General features: G+C 53.1%; 1 protein-coding gene across 7 annotated transcripts; it reads left to right on the top strand.

The window, feature by feature from the left end:
• Positions 1 to 48: 48 nt before the first annotated feature.
• On the top strand, positions 49 to 16044 carry Endov (endonuclease V). Of its 7 annotated transcripts, none has more exons than XM_052194765.1 (10): positions 49 to 135; positions 464 to 635; positions 7270 to 7371; positions 8545 to 8679; positions 8845 to 8884; positions 9565 to 9677; positions 11288 to 11356; positions 11665 to 11793; positions 14062 to 14138; positions 15514 to 16044. In XM_052194765.1, exons 1-10 carry the CDS (start codon positions 80 to 82, stop codon positions 15725 to 15727), a joined length of 1107 nt encoding a protein of 368 aa, XP_052050725.1. In that variant the 5' UTR covers positions 49 to 79; the 3' UTR covers positions 15728 to 16044. The 7 variants fall into 7 exon arrangements, with proteins under 7 accessions (XP_052050725.1, XP_052050720.1, XP_052050726.1 ...); XM_052194760.1 differs by having other exon boundaries at positions 9322 to 9677; XM_052194766.1 differs by lacking the exon at positions 7270 to 7371.
• The last annotated feature ends 497 nt before the right edge of the window (positions 16045 to 16541 follow it).

The raw sequence follows: 16541 nt of genomic DNA, 5'->3' as shown, positions 1-16541 counted from the left end.
AAAGCAAGCGCCGGCGAAGGCTAACGGCTGGGCGCAGGCGCTCCGGAAGTGACGTCGTCAAAGCGCCTAGATCTTAACCATGGCTCACACGGCCGCAGAATGGCCGCCAGAGGAAACCCTGTCGCTCTGGAAAGGGTAATGGGGTCGGGGTCGTGCTTTAGCCAAGAGGGTGACCTTCTCCAGTGACCTTCCGACCTCAAAGCCCCTGTGGCGGCTGGGAAACTGAACCTCGGTGCCGCACACAGGCCTGATCCGGGCCGCCCGCTGCCGGAAGTTGCAGCCATCCTTTGTGGGCGTGGTCCTCGTTTCCCATACCGGGGAGTCCCTGTCGCCGAGCGCTTTTCTTTCTCATAGCGGCTTGATGGGCAAAAAAGGAGAGAGGGTTGGCTGGGTGGAAGGACGCCCCGAGGGTCGCGCACTCCCCATGGGAACTGAGCCCGTTTAATGTTCGTGTTCTTATTAGGGAACAAGCCCGGCTGAAGGCGCGCGTGGTGCAGCGTGACACGGAGGCCTGGCAGCGGGACCCCAGCTTCTCGGGCCTGCAGAAGGTCGGGGGAGTGGACGTGTCCTTCGTGAAAGGGGACAATGTCCGGGCCTGCGCTTCCCTGGTAGTGCTGAGCTACCCCGAGCTCAAGGTAACCCCGGGTGGGATGTCGAACCCGGTGTAGTTCAGTAGTTCGATCGTAGGCCGAGCCAGGGTACAGTTTTGTAAAATTTCCTTTTTTTTTTTTTTTAATACTTCCCTCCGTGTTTTTAATATTCTCTCTCTCTCTCTCTCTCTCTCTCTCTCTCTCTCTCTCTCTCTCTTTGTGCTAGGAAGCCGACTCAGGCCTTCAAACATGTTAGGCAAGGTTTTGTTTGATACACTTCCACCTCATTTGTAGAATTTAATGTATAGGTTAGAACGTCTTTGAAGGGAATTTTTTTAAAGCAAAGAGCTGAAGAAATGTGAGCACCGGCATGCATGTGGTGTACATAAACTCCCACAAGTCTACATATAGCTACACAAATGGTGAATTAAAAGTAGTTTTTGAAGGATCAACAGGCAATTCCAGGTCTGGTTGTTGTGTTTCTGATCAGATGGGAGGGTAGCCTGGGACTCCAAAGCCCAGGGACCTTAAAGTTCTGAGGGGAAAAGGTATCCCAATGGAAGGGCACCCTGAGACACAGGAGCCCAGAAACCACACAGCTCTGAGAGGAAGCCTCAGTGGTGTGGCAGGTTCCGGGGCAACCTCGCTCCTCCCACCTCTCTTCCTTGCTTTTTTCTTCTCTGACAGGAGAATTACACCAGGCAGGGAATCTGTATTGGAGGGAAGAATCCAGCAGGAGGAGGAGGGACTGACTAATCCAGGGATGGCTGCCCTCTCCTCTCGGGCGCGGACAGCAGGATGCTGAGCAAAGGGGCAAGACTTTTATAGGATTTCTGAGGAGGCAGAGCTTCTCAGGGTACAGGCTTCCAGATGAGGAATTGTGGGATTTCAGGTCTGAGCTTGGCGTGGGCTCAGAGGTTGGTGGGTTTTTCTGTTCAGGAACTGGTGGGGTTTTTTTTTCACCCCCTTTTCCCTGTATTAGGGTCCATGGATGGGAAGTCCTTCCTGGTGGCAGCCAGCTTTTACTGAGGCTGCTGCCATTCTCCACTATGGACAGCTCTGGTAGTGGTGGTTCATCAAGGCTGTTGGCTGAGGCAATGAAAGGTGTCACCACCCAGGACAGCTCCTCTTGAGATCAGTAGCTGAGACAGGAAAGGTACTGTCACCATGGACAGCTCCTGTGATGGCTGTGGGCTGAGGAGATGTCATGGTGCCACCATTTTGACTGGAGCTGCCATTTTGCACAGCTCCTGTGGGACATTTTACTGCTGAAGCCGTAGCCTGGGTTGGGAAGGAAAGGGTCTTGCTCTGCTTTGATGGCTTTTGTGGTGTACCTCTCAGTGACTACGTCTGTCATCTTGGGTTGCTCACCTCAATGGCACACAGCACACACCACAGGTTTCACAAGCAGAAAGTCTCTGCCTTCCTAGACCTCTTGTTTTCCATCTTGTCTCACACCAGTGCCATTTTTAAAGTTATTTTTAATTTTTTTAACTAAAATTTAAAAAAAATGTTTTTCAACCATGTGTGGTTTCATACACCTTTAATCAATCCCAGCACTTGGGAGGCAGAGACAGGTGGATCTCTGAGAGTTCAAACCAGCCTGGTCTATAAAGTGAGTTCCAGGACAATGGGCTACACAGAGAAACCCTGTCTTAAAAAACCCAAAACATTTCATATGTGTTTATTATTATTATTATTATTATTATTATTATACTTTGTCTATATTCTCACTCGCCCAGTATTCCCCAGACTTCCTCCCAGTTCCATGTCTTCTGCCTCTTCAGGGATTCTCCCCCGTCCTTTGCATGTGTGCCATAGTTACCCCTTTGTAGCCGACTTACCTGTTTCTTCACAGGCAACCCGCCTCAAGTGTTGTTCTTTGTCTCCATGGATAAGAGGGCTGTTTTCTTACGAAGTAGGTGTGATCCAATTGCAGGCCCTCTTAAAACTTCCTGCTGGCCTGGCAGCACACACCCCTGTAATCGTGGCACTTGAACGCTACGTACGGCAGGAGAAGCAAAGCTCAACCCCAGCCTGGGCTACATGAGACCCTGTCTCAAAACAACAGCAAAGACCTCAATGCCCCTCCCATCGTTAATTCTTTGGTTAATAAAGTTCATACTCGTTAATGAGACTTAGAAGCCTCTCGGGCTCTGCTCTCTGCTTGGTATGAACCTGACAGTTCACTGTCCACTTCCTCCACCCCCTTCAGCACTCACTGAACACTATTCCTCAGAACCTTAAATCCTTCCACTGGGTCTGATGGCCTTTCTTTGTAGGCACGCCTTCTCTTCTCGAGTGGTCCTCACCTGTCTGGCTCCTACTCGCTATAGAGCCCAGGTTAGACATTGCTTGCTCTAGTGAGCCTCCTTCATCCCACAAGTCCAGAGTTGTCTCTCAGCATCCTTTTCCAGTCTCTGTGGTCAGATAGAGCAAACTGCCTCCTGCTGGGTCACTTGTGTATGAGTATTTCTCACGGCTGTGGAAACTGGAAGGTTCAAGATTAGGTAGTAGGGTGAGATTGTGAGGTTCTGGAGAGAGTTTCAGATACAGACAAGCCCTTCTCTGGGCTCTCCTGTTGTGAGGTAGTCACCAGAGAAGACTGCTCAGACATGGGTTTAAGCCAATAGAAAGTATTAGCTTGCTGGCTCTACATTGGATGTTTGGGATCCAGTGTAGCACTGAGCCTTTCTCAGCATGAGCTTTTAAGCAAAAAGCCATGTTCTGGGTTGATATAGTTCAGTTAACAAGAACAGTCAGAAGTGGAGTTACAAAAGTTAAAAAGCAAGGTTAGTTCACTTTGAAACTTCCCAAAAACTGTATGGACATTGATGAATCAGGCCTTTGTTTTTGTTTTGGCATCTTGTACTATTTACTTGCTGAGTTTTGCAGCCTAAATGATGTTGTCTTCATGGGGTAAGCTGTGCTAAGGGCTGGGGGCCTGTTACACTTTCTGTGTCCTCACAAATGCTACCCAAATGTCAGCATGTGAATTTAAAAACCATAGCAACCCTGACCCTCTCCTTTGTCATACCAAAATGGACTTGGCCAGTCTCTCTCTCTCCAGAGTGTAAATCCTGACGCCAGGAGTCAACACTTGCCCTTGTGTATGTAAGACATTGAGATCCTCTCTAAATAGATAATGTGCGTGCATGAACAGTCCACCTGTGCTTCCTCTAGTCAGCCACTCAGCAAGCCTTGGCTGCACCCCAGCTTTAGGTTTCCATCACCCCTCCTCCAGAAGCAGCACATTCTTCCTGCCTCTATGGCTTTGTGCCTTGCCCAGAAGGCCCCTTTAAGTTCCAGTTCAACACATGCAAAAGGCCTCTGTTCGGAGGAAGGCATGTGGTAGGAAGTAGGCTCATGTTCTTGTGGCTCCCTGGATAGTCTCTATGATATGTAGTGGGTAAGGGAACAGACAATGGCACTAGTGGCTTGTGTGGACACCCTGGGTCTACTGCACCCCACACTACCCTTGCTCCTCTGTTTCCTTCTGACCTTCTGAGAAAGATTGTCCTAGTCAGTTTCTGTTACCTTGACACAATCTGGTGTCACCTTGAAAGCGGGAGGAGAGAGTCAGTAGAAGAATGGCCTCAGATTGACCTATGGCCATGTCTGTAAGAGACTATCTTGATTGATTATTGAGAAGCTCCCTCTGGGAAGTCCCTCAGTGTCCCTAGGCAGGTAGGCCTGGGCTGTGTAAGAGAGCTAGCTCAGTGAGTACTGTCGTAGCTCCATGGTTTCCCCTCAGTTCCTGCTTGAGTCCTACGACTTAGTGGTGGACCCTTTTCTCCCCCAGTTGCTAACAGTCTGAGTGTTTTATCACAGCAACCGAAAGGTAATTAGAATGTGATGGTATTAATGCCAACCCTTTTGTTTTTTAAGGTTTATTTATTTATTATATGTGAGCACACTGTAGCCGTCTTCAGACACTCCAGAAAAGGGTGTCAGATCTCATTATGAATGGTTGTGCCACCATTTGGTTGCTGGAATTTGAATTCAGGACCTTGGGAAGAATAGTCAGTGCTCTTAACCGTTGAGCCATCTCTCCAGCCCCTTAACACCACACCTTTAATCCCAGCACTCGAGAGTCACAGGCAGGCAGATGTCTGAGTGCAAGGCCAACCTGGTCTACAGAGTGAGTTCCAGGACAACCACTGCTACACAGAGAAACCTTGTCTTGAGAGAGGGGGGGGGGGTGGGGGGAGGCCGGGCGGTGGTGGAGTACGCCTTTAATCCCAGCAGCACTTGGGAGGCAGAGGCAGGCGGATTTCTGAGTTCGAGGCCAGCTGGTCTACAGAGTGAGTTCCAGGACAGCCAGGGCTATGAAGAAAAACCCTGTGGGGGGGGGGGAGGTGTGTTAAAAAGTTGTATAGGAATTAACTGGCACAGAATGCCATCTTCTAGCTTTTCCCCTGTGCAACCTCAAATACCCTGGCTTGTGGCTTTCAGCCCTGTTGAGTTTAGTGTGCCTGCTGTCATAACATGTCACCTATGTGAACCTCCCGGGCAGCGAGCCATCTCTCCCTGTCACTGAGGGTTCTTGAAGGCAGTGGTATGGCACAGTTGTGTTGTAGCCTAGCACTGAGCAGAGCAGCAGCTGTGCCTACTCGTTCAGTTAGCATTTGCTTCCTGTAGTCTTTAAGTCAGGAAAGAGTTTTGGAAGGGTGTGGCCCATTGGTTTCCAGATGCCTGGCCCATTGGTTTCCAGATGCCTGATCCGTGGCTCACCTGGGAGTATGTTTAGAGACACAGATTGGATAGACAGGCTCCTGGAAGATGTAGATCTATGGCTACCAAAGCACATTAGTTACTTACACGTGACAGAAACCATGTAAGGACTGACTTTGCTTGCGGTTTGAGGGTGCATCAGGGAAGGCGTGGCTGCAGGCGTGTGAGGCTGCTTGCTCAGTCACGGACCAGAAAGCAGAGAAAACGGAATGAATGCCAGTGCCTAGTGCTCTCTCCTTGAATTTAGTCCTGGACCCCAGCGCATGGAGTGGAGCCACCCACATCCATTTTCTCTTGGATTGAACATACCCAGCATTTCCCTTAAGTGACTTAGGTTTTTTGAGACAGGGTTTCTCTGCGTAGCCCTGGCTGTCCTGGAACTCACTCTGTAGACCAGGCTGGCCTCAAACTCAGAAATCCGCCTGCCTTTGCCTCCCAAGTGCTGAGATTACAGCCCCCTTAAGTGACTTTCAAAAATTAATTTATGTGTATTTTGCCTACATGTATGTCTGTGCACTGTGTACATGCCTGATGTCCATGGAGACCAGAAGAGGATGTTTGATTTTCTGAAACAATAGTTATAGACAGTTGTGATTGTCAGCCTCCGTGTGGGTTCTGGGAATTGAACCCAGGCCCTGTGGAAGGGTAGCCAGTACGCTTAACCATTGAGCTATCTCTCCAGCCTCTCTTAAGAAACCACAGTCATCACACTAAAGCCGAGCATGTTCAAAGAGGGCATAACTGGTATTTAGGACTAGGCCAATTGGTGAAATGGAAGAGATGTTCCAAAATTAGCTCTGGGGCCTAGAGAGAGTGCTCAGTTGTAAAGATCGCTTGCTGGTTCAGTGCTCAGCACCGCATGGCATCTCACCGCCTTCTGTACCTTAGTTCTGGGGAATCCCATGGCTCTCCTGGCCTCCATGGGCACCACACATATGGTGTGCTTACAGACGTGCAGACAAAAACACTCGTACAATAAACAAAACATGTAAAGCTAGATCATAAGCTGGAAACACCAGAACTCACCAGTTAACATTCTTGAGTTTTGTAAAATGTAAAGTGAGTCACAGTAAAGCTGTTAAATACCATTCCAGAGCCACAGCCTATTTACTGGGGAAAGCCATCTCCTACAGCAGGTTCCCCATACACTAACCCCACTTGGAGAATTAATGGTCCACCTTTAGACAGTCAGGAATTCTTTCCATGCTATCCTTGACTGATGGCGGCCTGTGGGCTAGCTCCTCCCATAGCTGGCCACCTGTGTGTACCCAGTGCATCCTTTCCCATGGGAAGAAGATACTTCTCTGTCTGAGCTTTCCTTGTGAGTGCTGTCTTAGAAGGAAGGAGTCTTCCCCACCTTCCTACTGCTTCCTGTTGGCTCTATCTGAAGACCACAGTACCTTACACTGCCTCGTTTGCTGGCGGCCCCTAGTGATGCTGTCAGCAGGATCCATCTCTGCATCTCACACCTAACGTACCTACATAACTAGATACAGTCATCCAGCAATCATAGTTCACCCAATACAATAAGTCCATGTGTGTCCATGAATCTAATGTCCACGCACATCTGTGTAAGTTGAGCTTAAGGCTCTAAGCTTTTTCCTTAATTATTTTTTGGTATTACAGTATGATTACAAGTCTTCCCCTCTCCCTTCACGCCCTGCAAACTCTCCCGTTTACCACCTCACTGCTCCCTGTGGAATGTTATTTATGTGTACGTGACTTCAGGGTTGGCCATTGGTTAACCAAAGAGGTGCTCTTCCCCACGGCAGATGCCTTTCCTGCTCCCAGCATTCCTCAGTGGCCTGTGGTTCTTTGTCTAGAACTGAGGCCTTCTGAGCTCTCCCCTGTCCCTGTCAGCATGTCTGTCGGTGTCATCCACCTGCTGGTCATTAAGGCAGCCATGCTGGTGGGAATTCATGACTGCAGCTTCTGACATTCCTAGGAGCCACAGTCTCAAGGCAGTCGTGTTCCTCTGGCTCTTACAGTCTTACCACCAGCTGGTTTCAGCGATCCCCACGCCTTAGGGGCAGGAGCTGTGTTGCAGGTGTGTGTCAGTTGGACCTGGGTCAACAGCTGCATTTGGATCCATTGTGTTTCTCTGTAGTGGTCTCTATCCTTTGCTGTCTTGAGTCAGACTCTGAGTAAACACCTCACTTGGAGTCATTGCAGCTTTGAGAAGTTTCCTCCTGATTCTTCAGTGAAAGTGTTAGGAGGCCAAGCCCCAGCACCCAGTAGCCAGTTCTCTAGGCACACTTGGGTACAGAGTCAGCCTCAGGGCCTCAGGGCCCCTTGGGAATTGTGGTCTGGAAGCTCTCATCAAGAGCCTGGGTGGGGAGGGTTCTGAAGGACACAGTAGGAGTGGGTCTGCACAGCAGGCCAGTGAGGCTGATGGAGGCCCACAGTCACTACCCTGTGCTGTGTGCTTAGTGTTCAGTTGAGGAGCTGGCCATCTTCAGACGGTAAGGTGCTTTTAGTTTGAAAACTAGTCTTTCTGCTAGAGAAGACCTAAGAAAGGCCTTGGGTTGTCCCCAACTCCTCCTGAAAGCCATCTGCTCCCCTACATCCTCCACGCCTCCTCACAGAATGCACAAGGCCCACTGTCCTGAGCTCTCCCGAGTCTCCCCGTTCTTTGGGGCTCAGTTTTTGCAGCTTGCCTGGCTCTAAAGGCACTACCGCCCACCCGCCCACCCACCCACCCGCCCGCCTCCAAATGCTCTGGGGACTTCAAAGCCCTGTGCCACTTGCTTGGCCTTTTCCCATGGTTCTTCTGAGGTGCATCCAGTACTGCCAGGTTCACAGCATACTCACCTGGGGTATACTCCGAGCCTTCGGCCTCCCTGAGCTCACACTGACAGGGAATGAGCCAGGAGTACAAGGAGTGGGTCGGCCTGAGGCCGGCCATCACCTCAGCCAAGCTCCTGAAAGAGCTGAGATTCAGGGCTGGCGCTGCTCCCCATACACACCAGGCCCTAAGGGTATATTCCCTGTACACTAGGTCTCGGGGCTCTCATCCGCACCAGGTCCCATGCAAGCACCTGTGAGATGGAATTTAAGTTGACGCTCCAGCACCCACTTGCAGGCGGACCGTTTCACCCTGTCTCTCAGACCCTGGGCTCATCCTGGCCACGGGTGGGAGCCATGGGTGGGAGGCAGAGAAATGAAATGGAGCAGGTGGTTGCAGGCAACATCTGACGCGTCCCTGTTGCCTTGCTGTCAGGTGGTGTATGAGGACAGCCGCATGGTTGGCCTGAAGGCCCCCTATGTGTCAGGCTTCCTGGCCTTCCGAGAGGTGCCTTTCCTAGTGGAGTTGGTACAGCAGCTGCAAGAGAAGGAGCCAGACATCATGCCCCAGGTAGGTGTCCCCTAAGGTGGGGAGGACCCTCTGCTTGTGCTCAGGGAGGGAAGGTCCCCTCAGGCCCCTGCCACCCATAAAGGGAAGGGGACAAGGTTTTCAAAGTACAGATCTTCGTTGCTGTCTCAGGACGGCCTGCTGACCGACTCCCCTGTGGCTCTATAGGTCCTTCTTGTGGATGGAAACGGGGTGCTTCACCAACGAGGTAATTCTCCTGAAAGAGTCAGATGGGTGCCATGGAGAGTAGGCTGTTTTCCACCCAGCGGAGGCCCTCCTTGCACCCCACCTCTGTACCCACTTCCCATGGTGCCCTACACCGGCCCTTCCCCTGTGCCTGCTCTAGGCTGGCCGATAACTAAAGGGTCGCCGGGCTGAGCTCAGGTTACCGCCATGCCCACACTGGCCCTGAGCTACCTGGCAGGCTCTATCCCTGTGCATGCCAGGGCACTGTCCTGAGGAAGAGTACAGTGGCACTCGTATAGGGCATGAGGGAGCTGTTGGCCTTCATAGCCATCAGGAATGAGAGGGCTCTGGCTAGAAACCATGGACCCAGAGCCAAAGGATAGACACACACTAATCCGGACAGCAGTTCTGGGCCAGCAGGCCACTGCTGGATGTGTGTTCCCAGCCACTACAATGCAGGTGCCCTGACAGAAGGCCCAGGCCATCGGGGACAGCAGCAGATGGAGAGGGTGAAGAGTCAAGAGCACCTGTGCGCTGTAGTTCAGCTGCGCTGTCAGAAGAAGGAGGCTCCCACAGCCCTCCTGAACACTGGTGCTGTCACTCAATTCAGCCCAAGAGTTGGTGTGTATAGATGGATGAGAGATCGTGGTGGCTCCCCATCCCACCCCCACCACCCTACTCTCTCCCTTCGCTCCCCTGAAGGCTTCGGGGTGGCCTGCCACCTTGGCGTCCTTACAGAGCTGCCCTGCATCGGGGTGGCCAAGAAGCTCCTGCATGTGGATGGGCTGGAGAAAAATGCCCTGCACAAGCAGAAGGTGAGCAGGGCTTTGGGACTCCTTGTGACTACTCAGCCCTGGGGCCCGGGGCTTGGCCACCTCTTGGGGCACCTCAGATCTAGCTTGGCCTGCTGGTACACTCCTCACATCACTGGTGTCTTGCCCAGAAGCAGACCCACTTTCCCCTGGGCACTGCCTTCCACGTGCCTCTGGGCAGTTCAGAGCAGTGGCTCAGCTCGCAGAAGCTCCCTGCGCACCTCCCACCATGTCTGTCTCCCATTTCCTTGCCTCTGTGCCAGTATAGCATGCACACAGGGCCACACCCTCCAGTCCCCGGGGACAAGCTTTCCAGGTCTCCATCTCACGCTAGCCACCTTCTTCCCTCGGAGGTGTTCACAACCACCTGCAGTCCCTGCTTACTGCCCTGACTATGGCCTTCGCTCCACCTCCACTGTGCCATCCTCTACCCCAGATCCTCACTGTGGATGTGCCATCCACATCCGGGGGAAGCCATTGGCCTAATGTTTATCCCACGGGACAAGTTCCAAGCTCCCTTTCCTAGCTCCCAGGAGCCTGTGTAGAGAGTGAGATATCTGTTGAGCTAGCAGAGTAGATAGACCCAGGTCCACTCATGGCAGCCTGGTGGGTGGCTGTGCTGGGCCTCCCCACCCAGAAGGAAAGGGCTGTGAGTTGACTTGTTCCAAGCCCTAGCTGGAGAGGAAGCATTCAAGAGGTGGCAGCTTCAGTCTGGAAATGGACTGCTGTGCCCAGTGTCACCTCTGTGCCCTCTGCCTCTTGGTGCCTTGGCAAATCACAACCCTTTTTCTAAGCTTGCCAGGGTAGACAGAACCTCATGGCAGTGACCTCAGCACAGTCACCGGCATACTCAGTGTGGCCTCTGAGGTGTGGCCTGCTACGGGGTGGGACAGGGTGGGATGGCACCTGACCCTCCACCTGCTGCTTAGGCTTGTAAATGAAGTCTGCTGGGCTGGGGAGATGGCCGGGGAGAGGCTCAAGGCTTAGAGGACGCCCTGCTCTTGAAGAAGATCCACGCTGGGCTCCCAGCACCTGTGTTGTAGCTGACAACAACTCCAGCTCCCAGCGATCTGATGCCCTGGCTTCTCTGAGCACCTGCCCTCACGTGCACATCACGTCACCCACAGACATGTACACATGCACCGTTCTTAAAAACAATCTGTTAAAGACTCGAACTTGCCTTCAGCCGCTTGAGGACAGGCAGTGGGCTGGGCTTGGTCAGTAAAGTGCTGCCTTGTGTCTAGACTTGAGGCTCATTCTCCTCAGCCATGGAAAAAGTGCTGAGTATGGTGGCCCATGCTTGTCACCCCGTGTCAGAAAGGCAGAAGGGCCTCCTGATGGCCTCCAGGCCAATGAAACGCCTCCTCAAAGAAGGTGAACAGTGCTCTTCAGGATGTGTCCAGCCTGCCTGCACGTTTGCCTGGGATCTGTCGGTTAGTTTGTGAGCTGGAGTCTGTCTGTTAGTTTGTCTCACTGTGTAGTCATGCCTGGCCTCAAACTCACAGAGGTCTACCCTCTGCCTGTCTGGTGCTGGGGGTAAAGGTGTGCACTAACCTTCCTGTGAGACATGTTTTTTAAAAAGTATTTTTACAGTTTTTTTCTCTGTTTCCCAGATTGTGCTCCTGCAGGCTGGGGGAGACACATTTCCTCTGATAGGCAACTCTGGGACTGTCCTGGGAATGGTGAGTGGCCAGAAAGCTATGCCCTGTCCAGGCTCGGGGCCCACTAGGCCATGCCACATGGCAGCTCAAGGCAGCTCATGCACACATGCGCTTTGTGCAGGCTGAACCCTGTTCCCTACACATCCTGCAGCCACCCTGGGTATGCTGGGTCACCTCCTCCTCTGGCTACATTCACCCCATGCACTTGGAGATGCCCGAGGCTAATGATCCCAGAGTCCTTCCCTTCACCCTGGGAACTCCTCAGTCCTGAGGCTGGCCCTGCTCCACAGGAACACTGCCCCAGCCATGTGTGACTCCTCCTTCCACAGGCCCTGAAGAGCCATGACCACAGCACCAAGCCCCTCTATGTCTCTGTGGGCCACAGAATAAGTTTGGAGGTTGCTGTGCGCCTCACCCACCACTGCTGTAGGTTCCGGATCCCAGAACCTATACGCCAGGTATGGAGATGGGGGGGCGGGGGGAGACTGACATTGCCACCTAGTCTGTCTTAGTTTGTCTTTTATTGCTGTGATGAGACACCATGACCAAGGCAGGTCTTATAAAGGCAATCATGTCATTGGGGAGAGCTTACAGGTTCAGAGGTTCAGTCTGTTATCTATATGGTGGGAAGCATGGCAGCATCCAAGTAGGCATGGTGTTGGAGGAGGAGCTGAGAACTCTACCTCTTGTTCCAAAGACAGCTGCTTCCAGGCTGTTAGGGTGAGGGTCTAAAGCCCATGCCCACAGTGACACACCTACTCCAACAAGGTCACACCTGCTAATAGTGCCACTCCCTGGGCCAAGCATATACAAACCATTGCAGTCTCACTTGGGTGGATCTCTGCAGGCATCTGAGGACAGATCCCAGGCCTGTGGTGCGAGAGCCTGAAGGCAGGACCGGTGGGACGCAACCCTTGGTCAGAGGCTCTCACAGGGTCAGTCTCTGGCTACATTGAGGAGGCTCATGCCGGTGCCACAGACACCAATTGGGACCCCAGGTGGTGGCTCTGCCAGACACCTGTTGCCTAAGCTGCTGTTGAGGGACCCTGAGAGCCTGCCATCTCACCCTACAGGGAGGGAAGCAGCATACAGCTGAGATCCCAGCACGCACCAGTCACTTTTCTGCATCACCTGTCACATGATGGTGCCTGTCCAAATGAGGCCCCTAGGTTGAGGACCCAGGAAAAGCCCCTCTTTAGAGGGAGCTAGGACATTCCAGGCTCTGGAAAGGCACTATCACAAGCCCTGGTTCAGGAGGAACCAGCTCAGCCAGAGCAGGGAAGTAGGAAGTGTCTAATTCCAGAACTTACCAGCCAGAGGCGTAGAGCAGCTGCTGTCTGTGTCAGCTGTGGGACAGATTTTCAGGCCACAGCTCCACTCTGGAGGCTGTGAGGTCTTTGGGAGGCGTGAGGGAGGACCTGCAGCAGAGGCTGGAGGCTCAGCCTTTAGTAGAGCGTCAGATGCACAGGATGGCCTCCAGGGGGCAGCAGCAGGCTGTGCCTCTGGTGACACTCAGCCCTGCTCCTGGAAAGGCTGCCCAGAGGTGGTCTCTGAGAGTTAGTAAGCCCTCCTCATCCCCCAGGGAAGGCTCTTTTTAGCCTAGTCCTCATCTGGGGTGTTATTCCCGTTACAGGGGCGGTGGTCTCAAGTCTGTGAGTTGTGTCCTAGCCCCAGAAGGCCTTTCCCCTTCCCTCTTGACAGTCTAATGAGAGAAAGCCACAGATACCCTCTCTTAGCACTTGCAGCCCAGTGCTGGGCAGCCCCAGACCTGCTTCTTTTAGCCATGGTGTTTCCCAGCATTACAGTGCTTTCTGTCCTAGCAAGTAAGGGGTCAGCCTCCTGCAAGGCACCATGAATACTGGAAACCAGAGCATGCCTGTCACAAGAGAGCCTGCCAAACCCTGGGCACACCCAGAGCAGGCACATGATGGCCTACCCTGGGAGCCCAGGTTGTCAGGGAGGAAGGGAATAAAATAAGGCTTTGTACTACCCAGCGGGACTGGCAGTGGCTCTTGGCCTATCTTCTTTCTACTGGTCCCTCAGCAGAGTGCCCTCCCAACAATTCCACTCCCCCAAAGTTCTCCAAGAAGGGGATGGTGCCTGTCACTAGGGACTTCCTTCCCTCTGCTCCGGTTCAGCCCAGGGCACACCACTGCCCATGGCCTACTTCCTTAGCTGAAGAGAAGCTGTCTTCAAGGATTAGCTGTTGTCTGTGAGTCTTGTGATTCCAAAACTAAGCTAAAGCCATCTGAGCTGGGATCAGGGGCTTCCTGAGGGCAAGTCCTTAGAGGTGGTGGAGGGCAGATCTGAGTCCCACTCTGTGTCCTTAGAGGTGGTGGAGGGCAAGTCTGAGTCCCACTCTATGTCCCTACCTGTGGTCCCCAAGCCCTTTTTATTATTGTAACTTGTCAAACTTTCTGGAGATGAACAGATGTCACAGCTGACACCCATCAGAGGGACAGCCAGAGAAAACAAACACTTAGTCTGTGAGTCAGAGAAGGGGCTGAGCATCCTGGAAAAGCAAGAGCTCTGGAGATGGGACCCTTAGCCCCAAAGGTCTCAGCATCTCTGTCCACTACACTGGACAATGCACTGGTTGGGCTGATATCTCCAAAGGACATGATAGGCCTGTGTGGACTGCCCCTGAAAGGGTAGAATGTGCTTTCAGGCCGCTAGGAATGGGAAGACGTGCCCAGGGCCTGGCTACAGCTGTGTGTATCCTTCAGGCTGATATCCGCTCTCGGGAGTACATCCGGAGGACTCTAGGACACCCTGGGGGGTCTCCTGCACAGAGAAAGGACAGGTGAGTCCCACTCTATGTCCCTACCTGTGGTCCCCAAGCCCTTTTTATTATTACTGAGGGTGGAAAGGACACCCTCAGTAGGCTGTGTGAGCCCATCCTATCCTTGATGCAGGGTTGCTTAGGGCCACAGTGTGACGCTGGGCCTGATAGGGGACGTAGGGAGGGGCCCATCAGAAGACACTAGACTTAAACGTAGTAGGAACTCTCAAGAAACTCCTCGCCTATGGCTCAGCTGGGCCAAGGCCACCTCCAAACATGGTTTCTGTCCTAGTTAGGGTTCCCCTTACTGTGAGGAAACAACCATAGCCAAAAGCAAGCTGGATAGGAAAGGGTTTGTCTTAAACTTCCATGTCACTGTTCATCTCTGGAGGGAGTCAGGACAGGAACTCAAGCAGCACAGGAACCTGGAGGCAGGAGCTGATGAGGAGGCTGAGGAGGGGTGCTGCTCACTGGATTGCACCTTGTGATTTGCTCAGCCTGCTTTCTTACAGAACCCAGGACCACCAGTCCAAGGATGACACCACCCGCAGTGTGCAGTGCCCTCCCCAGTCAGTCACTAATTGAGAACATGCTCTACAGACTTGCCAGAGCCTGATCTTATGGAGGGAGGCATTTTCTTGATTGAGGTTCCCTCCTGCCAAATGACTTTAGCTTGTGCCAAGCTGACAAAGAACCACCAGTACAGCTGCCTAGCCTTTTCAGGTCCACTTTATCTGTCCAGAGATCCAGACCAGGTCTCTCCAGAAAGGGCATGGCCTTTGGAGTCAGACACGGTTCTATTCTTTACCATGTACCCTCCCATGCCTGTCTCCCTTCACAGGAGTTCTGTCCTTCGAGCCTTGAGGTAGAGTGAGTGTGTTGTCAGTCAGCCCAGTCTCAGCTAGGGATATAGGGCTGGCATGAACTCTTTACACAAAGTGGTATTACTAGAACAGGCCTTAGGGAAGTCTTGCCAAGAAACAGGCACTGTGATCCCATTTCACGGGATCTAAGGAAGCTGAGGCACAGGAGGACATCAGCAATAGAACGTGGTGCATATGGCAGCGTCAGTTTCAGTCCCTGCTTCTGGTGTACCTCAGTGCCCAGGTAAAGACAAAGGCCCTGCCTTGCATGAGTAGTTAGGGATGCTCATGGCCCTGGTAGCTGGGGCTGTTCCTGAGCTCACTAAGCTGTGTGAGAACTGAGGGAATGGGCAGAGGGTTCCTACCGTGCTTCACAGTTGAACTTGGCCAGCCTGAGGGCAGAGTACATCTGTTCAGCTGATGCATGTCCGCCTGTCCCTCTAGGCTGGGCCCTTCATCAGGCCCCAGAGATCAAGGGGACTTCTGACACACCCCGGCTTTTTATGTTACTTGTTTCTTGATGTCATTACCAGGAGCCAGAAGGAGCAGAGACCAAATACATGTCCCCACGGAGGCCCAGGAGCACCTGCAGATCCAGGCAGGCCTCCTGAAGGCTCCAGCACAGACCCGAAAAACCCTGAGCCAGGAGTCTGGGAGAAGGAGGACCAGCAGTCAGAAGGACCTGGGCGTCAGGAAGACTCAGCTCTCTGGCCTCCTTCTCCAGCCTGGGTACAGTCACCACCCTGAGAAGATGGTCTCCAGGAGCAGTGGGGACCTTACCCACAGCTACAGGTAGAGCACCACGCCCCAGAAGCAACAGTGGTTGAAACTCCAGGAGGATGCAGTGGGCTTAGTCCAGCCTTGGCCAGTGTCTGCCGGCCTCCTCTGTCACTGGCTAGTCAGTGTGGTCACCATGCCACAGGAGGACCACGCTCCAGAGCAGGAAGCACCCAGAGTACATGAAGGACTTCAGGTCTCAGGTGCCCAGAGGCCCCGCAGTCGGCAGCCTGTGCCATCACCTGCAGCTCCGCCCTTCCCCTCTGCCAAATACAGACCTGGCTTCACGTCTTTGTCCTCGTGGGTCACTCTTACTCACCATCCCAGCCACAGTAGCCCGTCATTCACGGGTACAGTCAGGCTGCAGCCCCCCTTAAGCCTGCCTGCTGCTGAGCTTGAGGGACCTGCAGCAGGAAAGCCTCGATCCTGGAGCAGGCTCAAGAGTGGGCGTTGGGGAGTCAGCTGCGCAGAGGGTGCCAGATGGGAAGCCGGTTGAGGCCCATGGTGAGAAAGCCCCAGGCTCGGCTCCTCACTCCTCTTCCTGCCACCCTCTCACCAGAGAGAGCGTCAAAATCCCATCCCACCAAGAAGGCGGGTCTGTCCTAGCTACTTGTCTGCCACCCAGTGGCTTCTTGTCTGGTGGCCTTGAAGGGGCTTCTGAGGCAGGCTGACAGCATGGCTGCCATTCCCTGTCCCCCACTCATCCTAGGCTCACCAGAGTGGCGGCTGAGTTAGGATACAAAGATGGCACGCCTGTGACATGTCTCCTGCCCGCATCCTAGTC

The sequence above is a fragment of the Apodemus sylvaticus genome, chromosome 10, assembly GCF_947179515.1.
Source record: "Apodemus sylvaticus chromosome 10, mApoSyl1.1, whole genome shotgun sequence".
NCBI lineage: Eukaryota > Metazoa > Chordata > Mammalia > Rodentia > Muridae > Apodemus > Apodemus sylvaticus.
This window is presented reverse-complemented; position numbering and strand designations above follow the sequence as displayed.

Coding starts and splice junctions, on each gene's coding strand:
- Endov (XM_052194760.1), top strand. CDS start 80: ATGGCTCACACGGCCGCAGAATGGCCGCCAGAGGAAACCCTGTCGCTC. Junction 636..7,269: donor TGAGCTACCCCGAGCTCAAG/GTAACCCCGGGT, acceptor TGACATTCCTAG/GAGCCACAGTCTCAAGGCAG. Junction 11,794..14,061: donor TCCCAGAACCTATACGCCAG/GTATGGAGATGG, acceptor TGTATCCTTCAG/GCTGATATCCGCTCTCGGGA.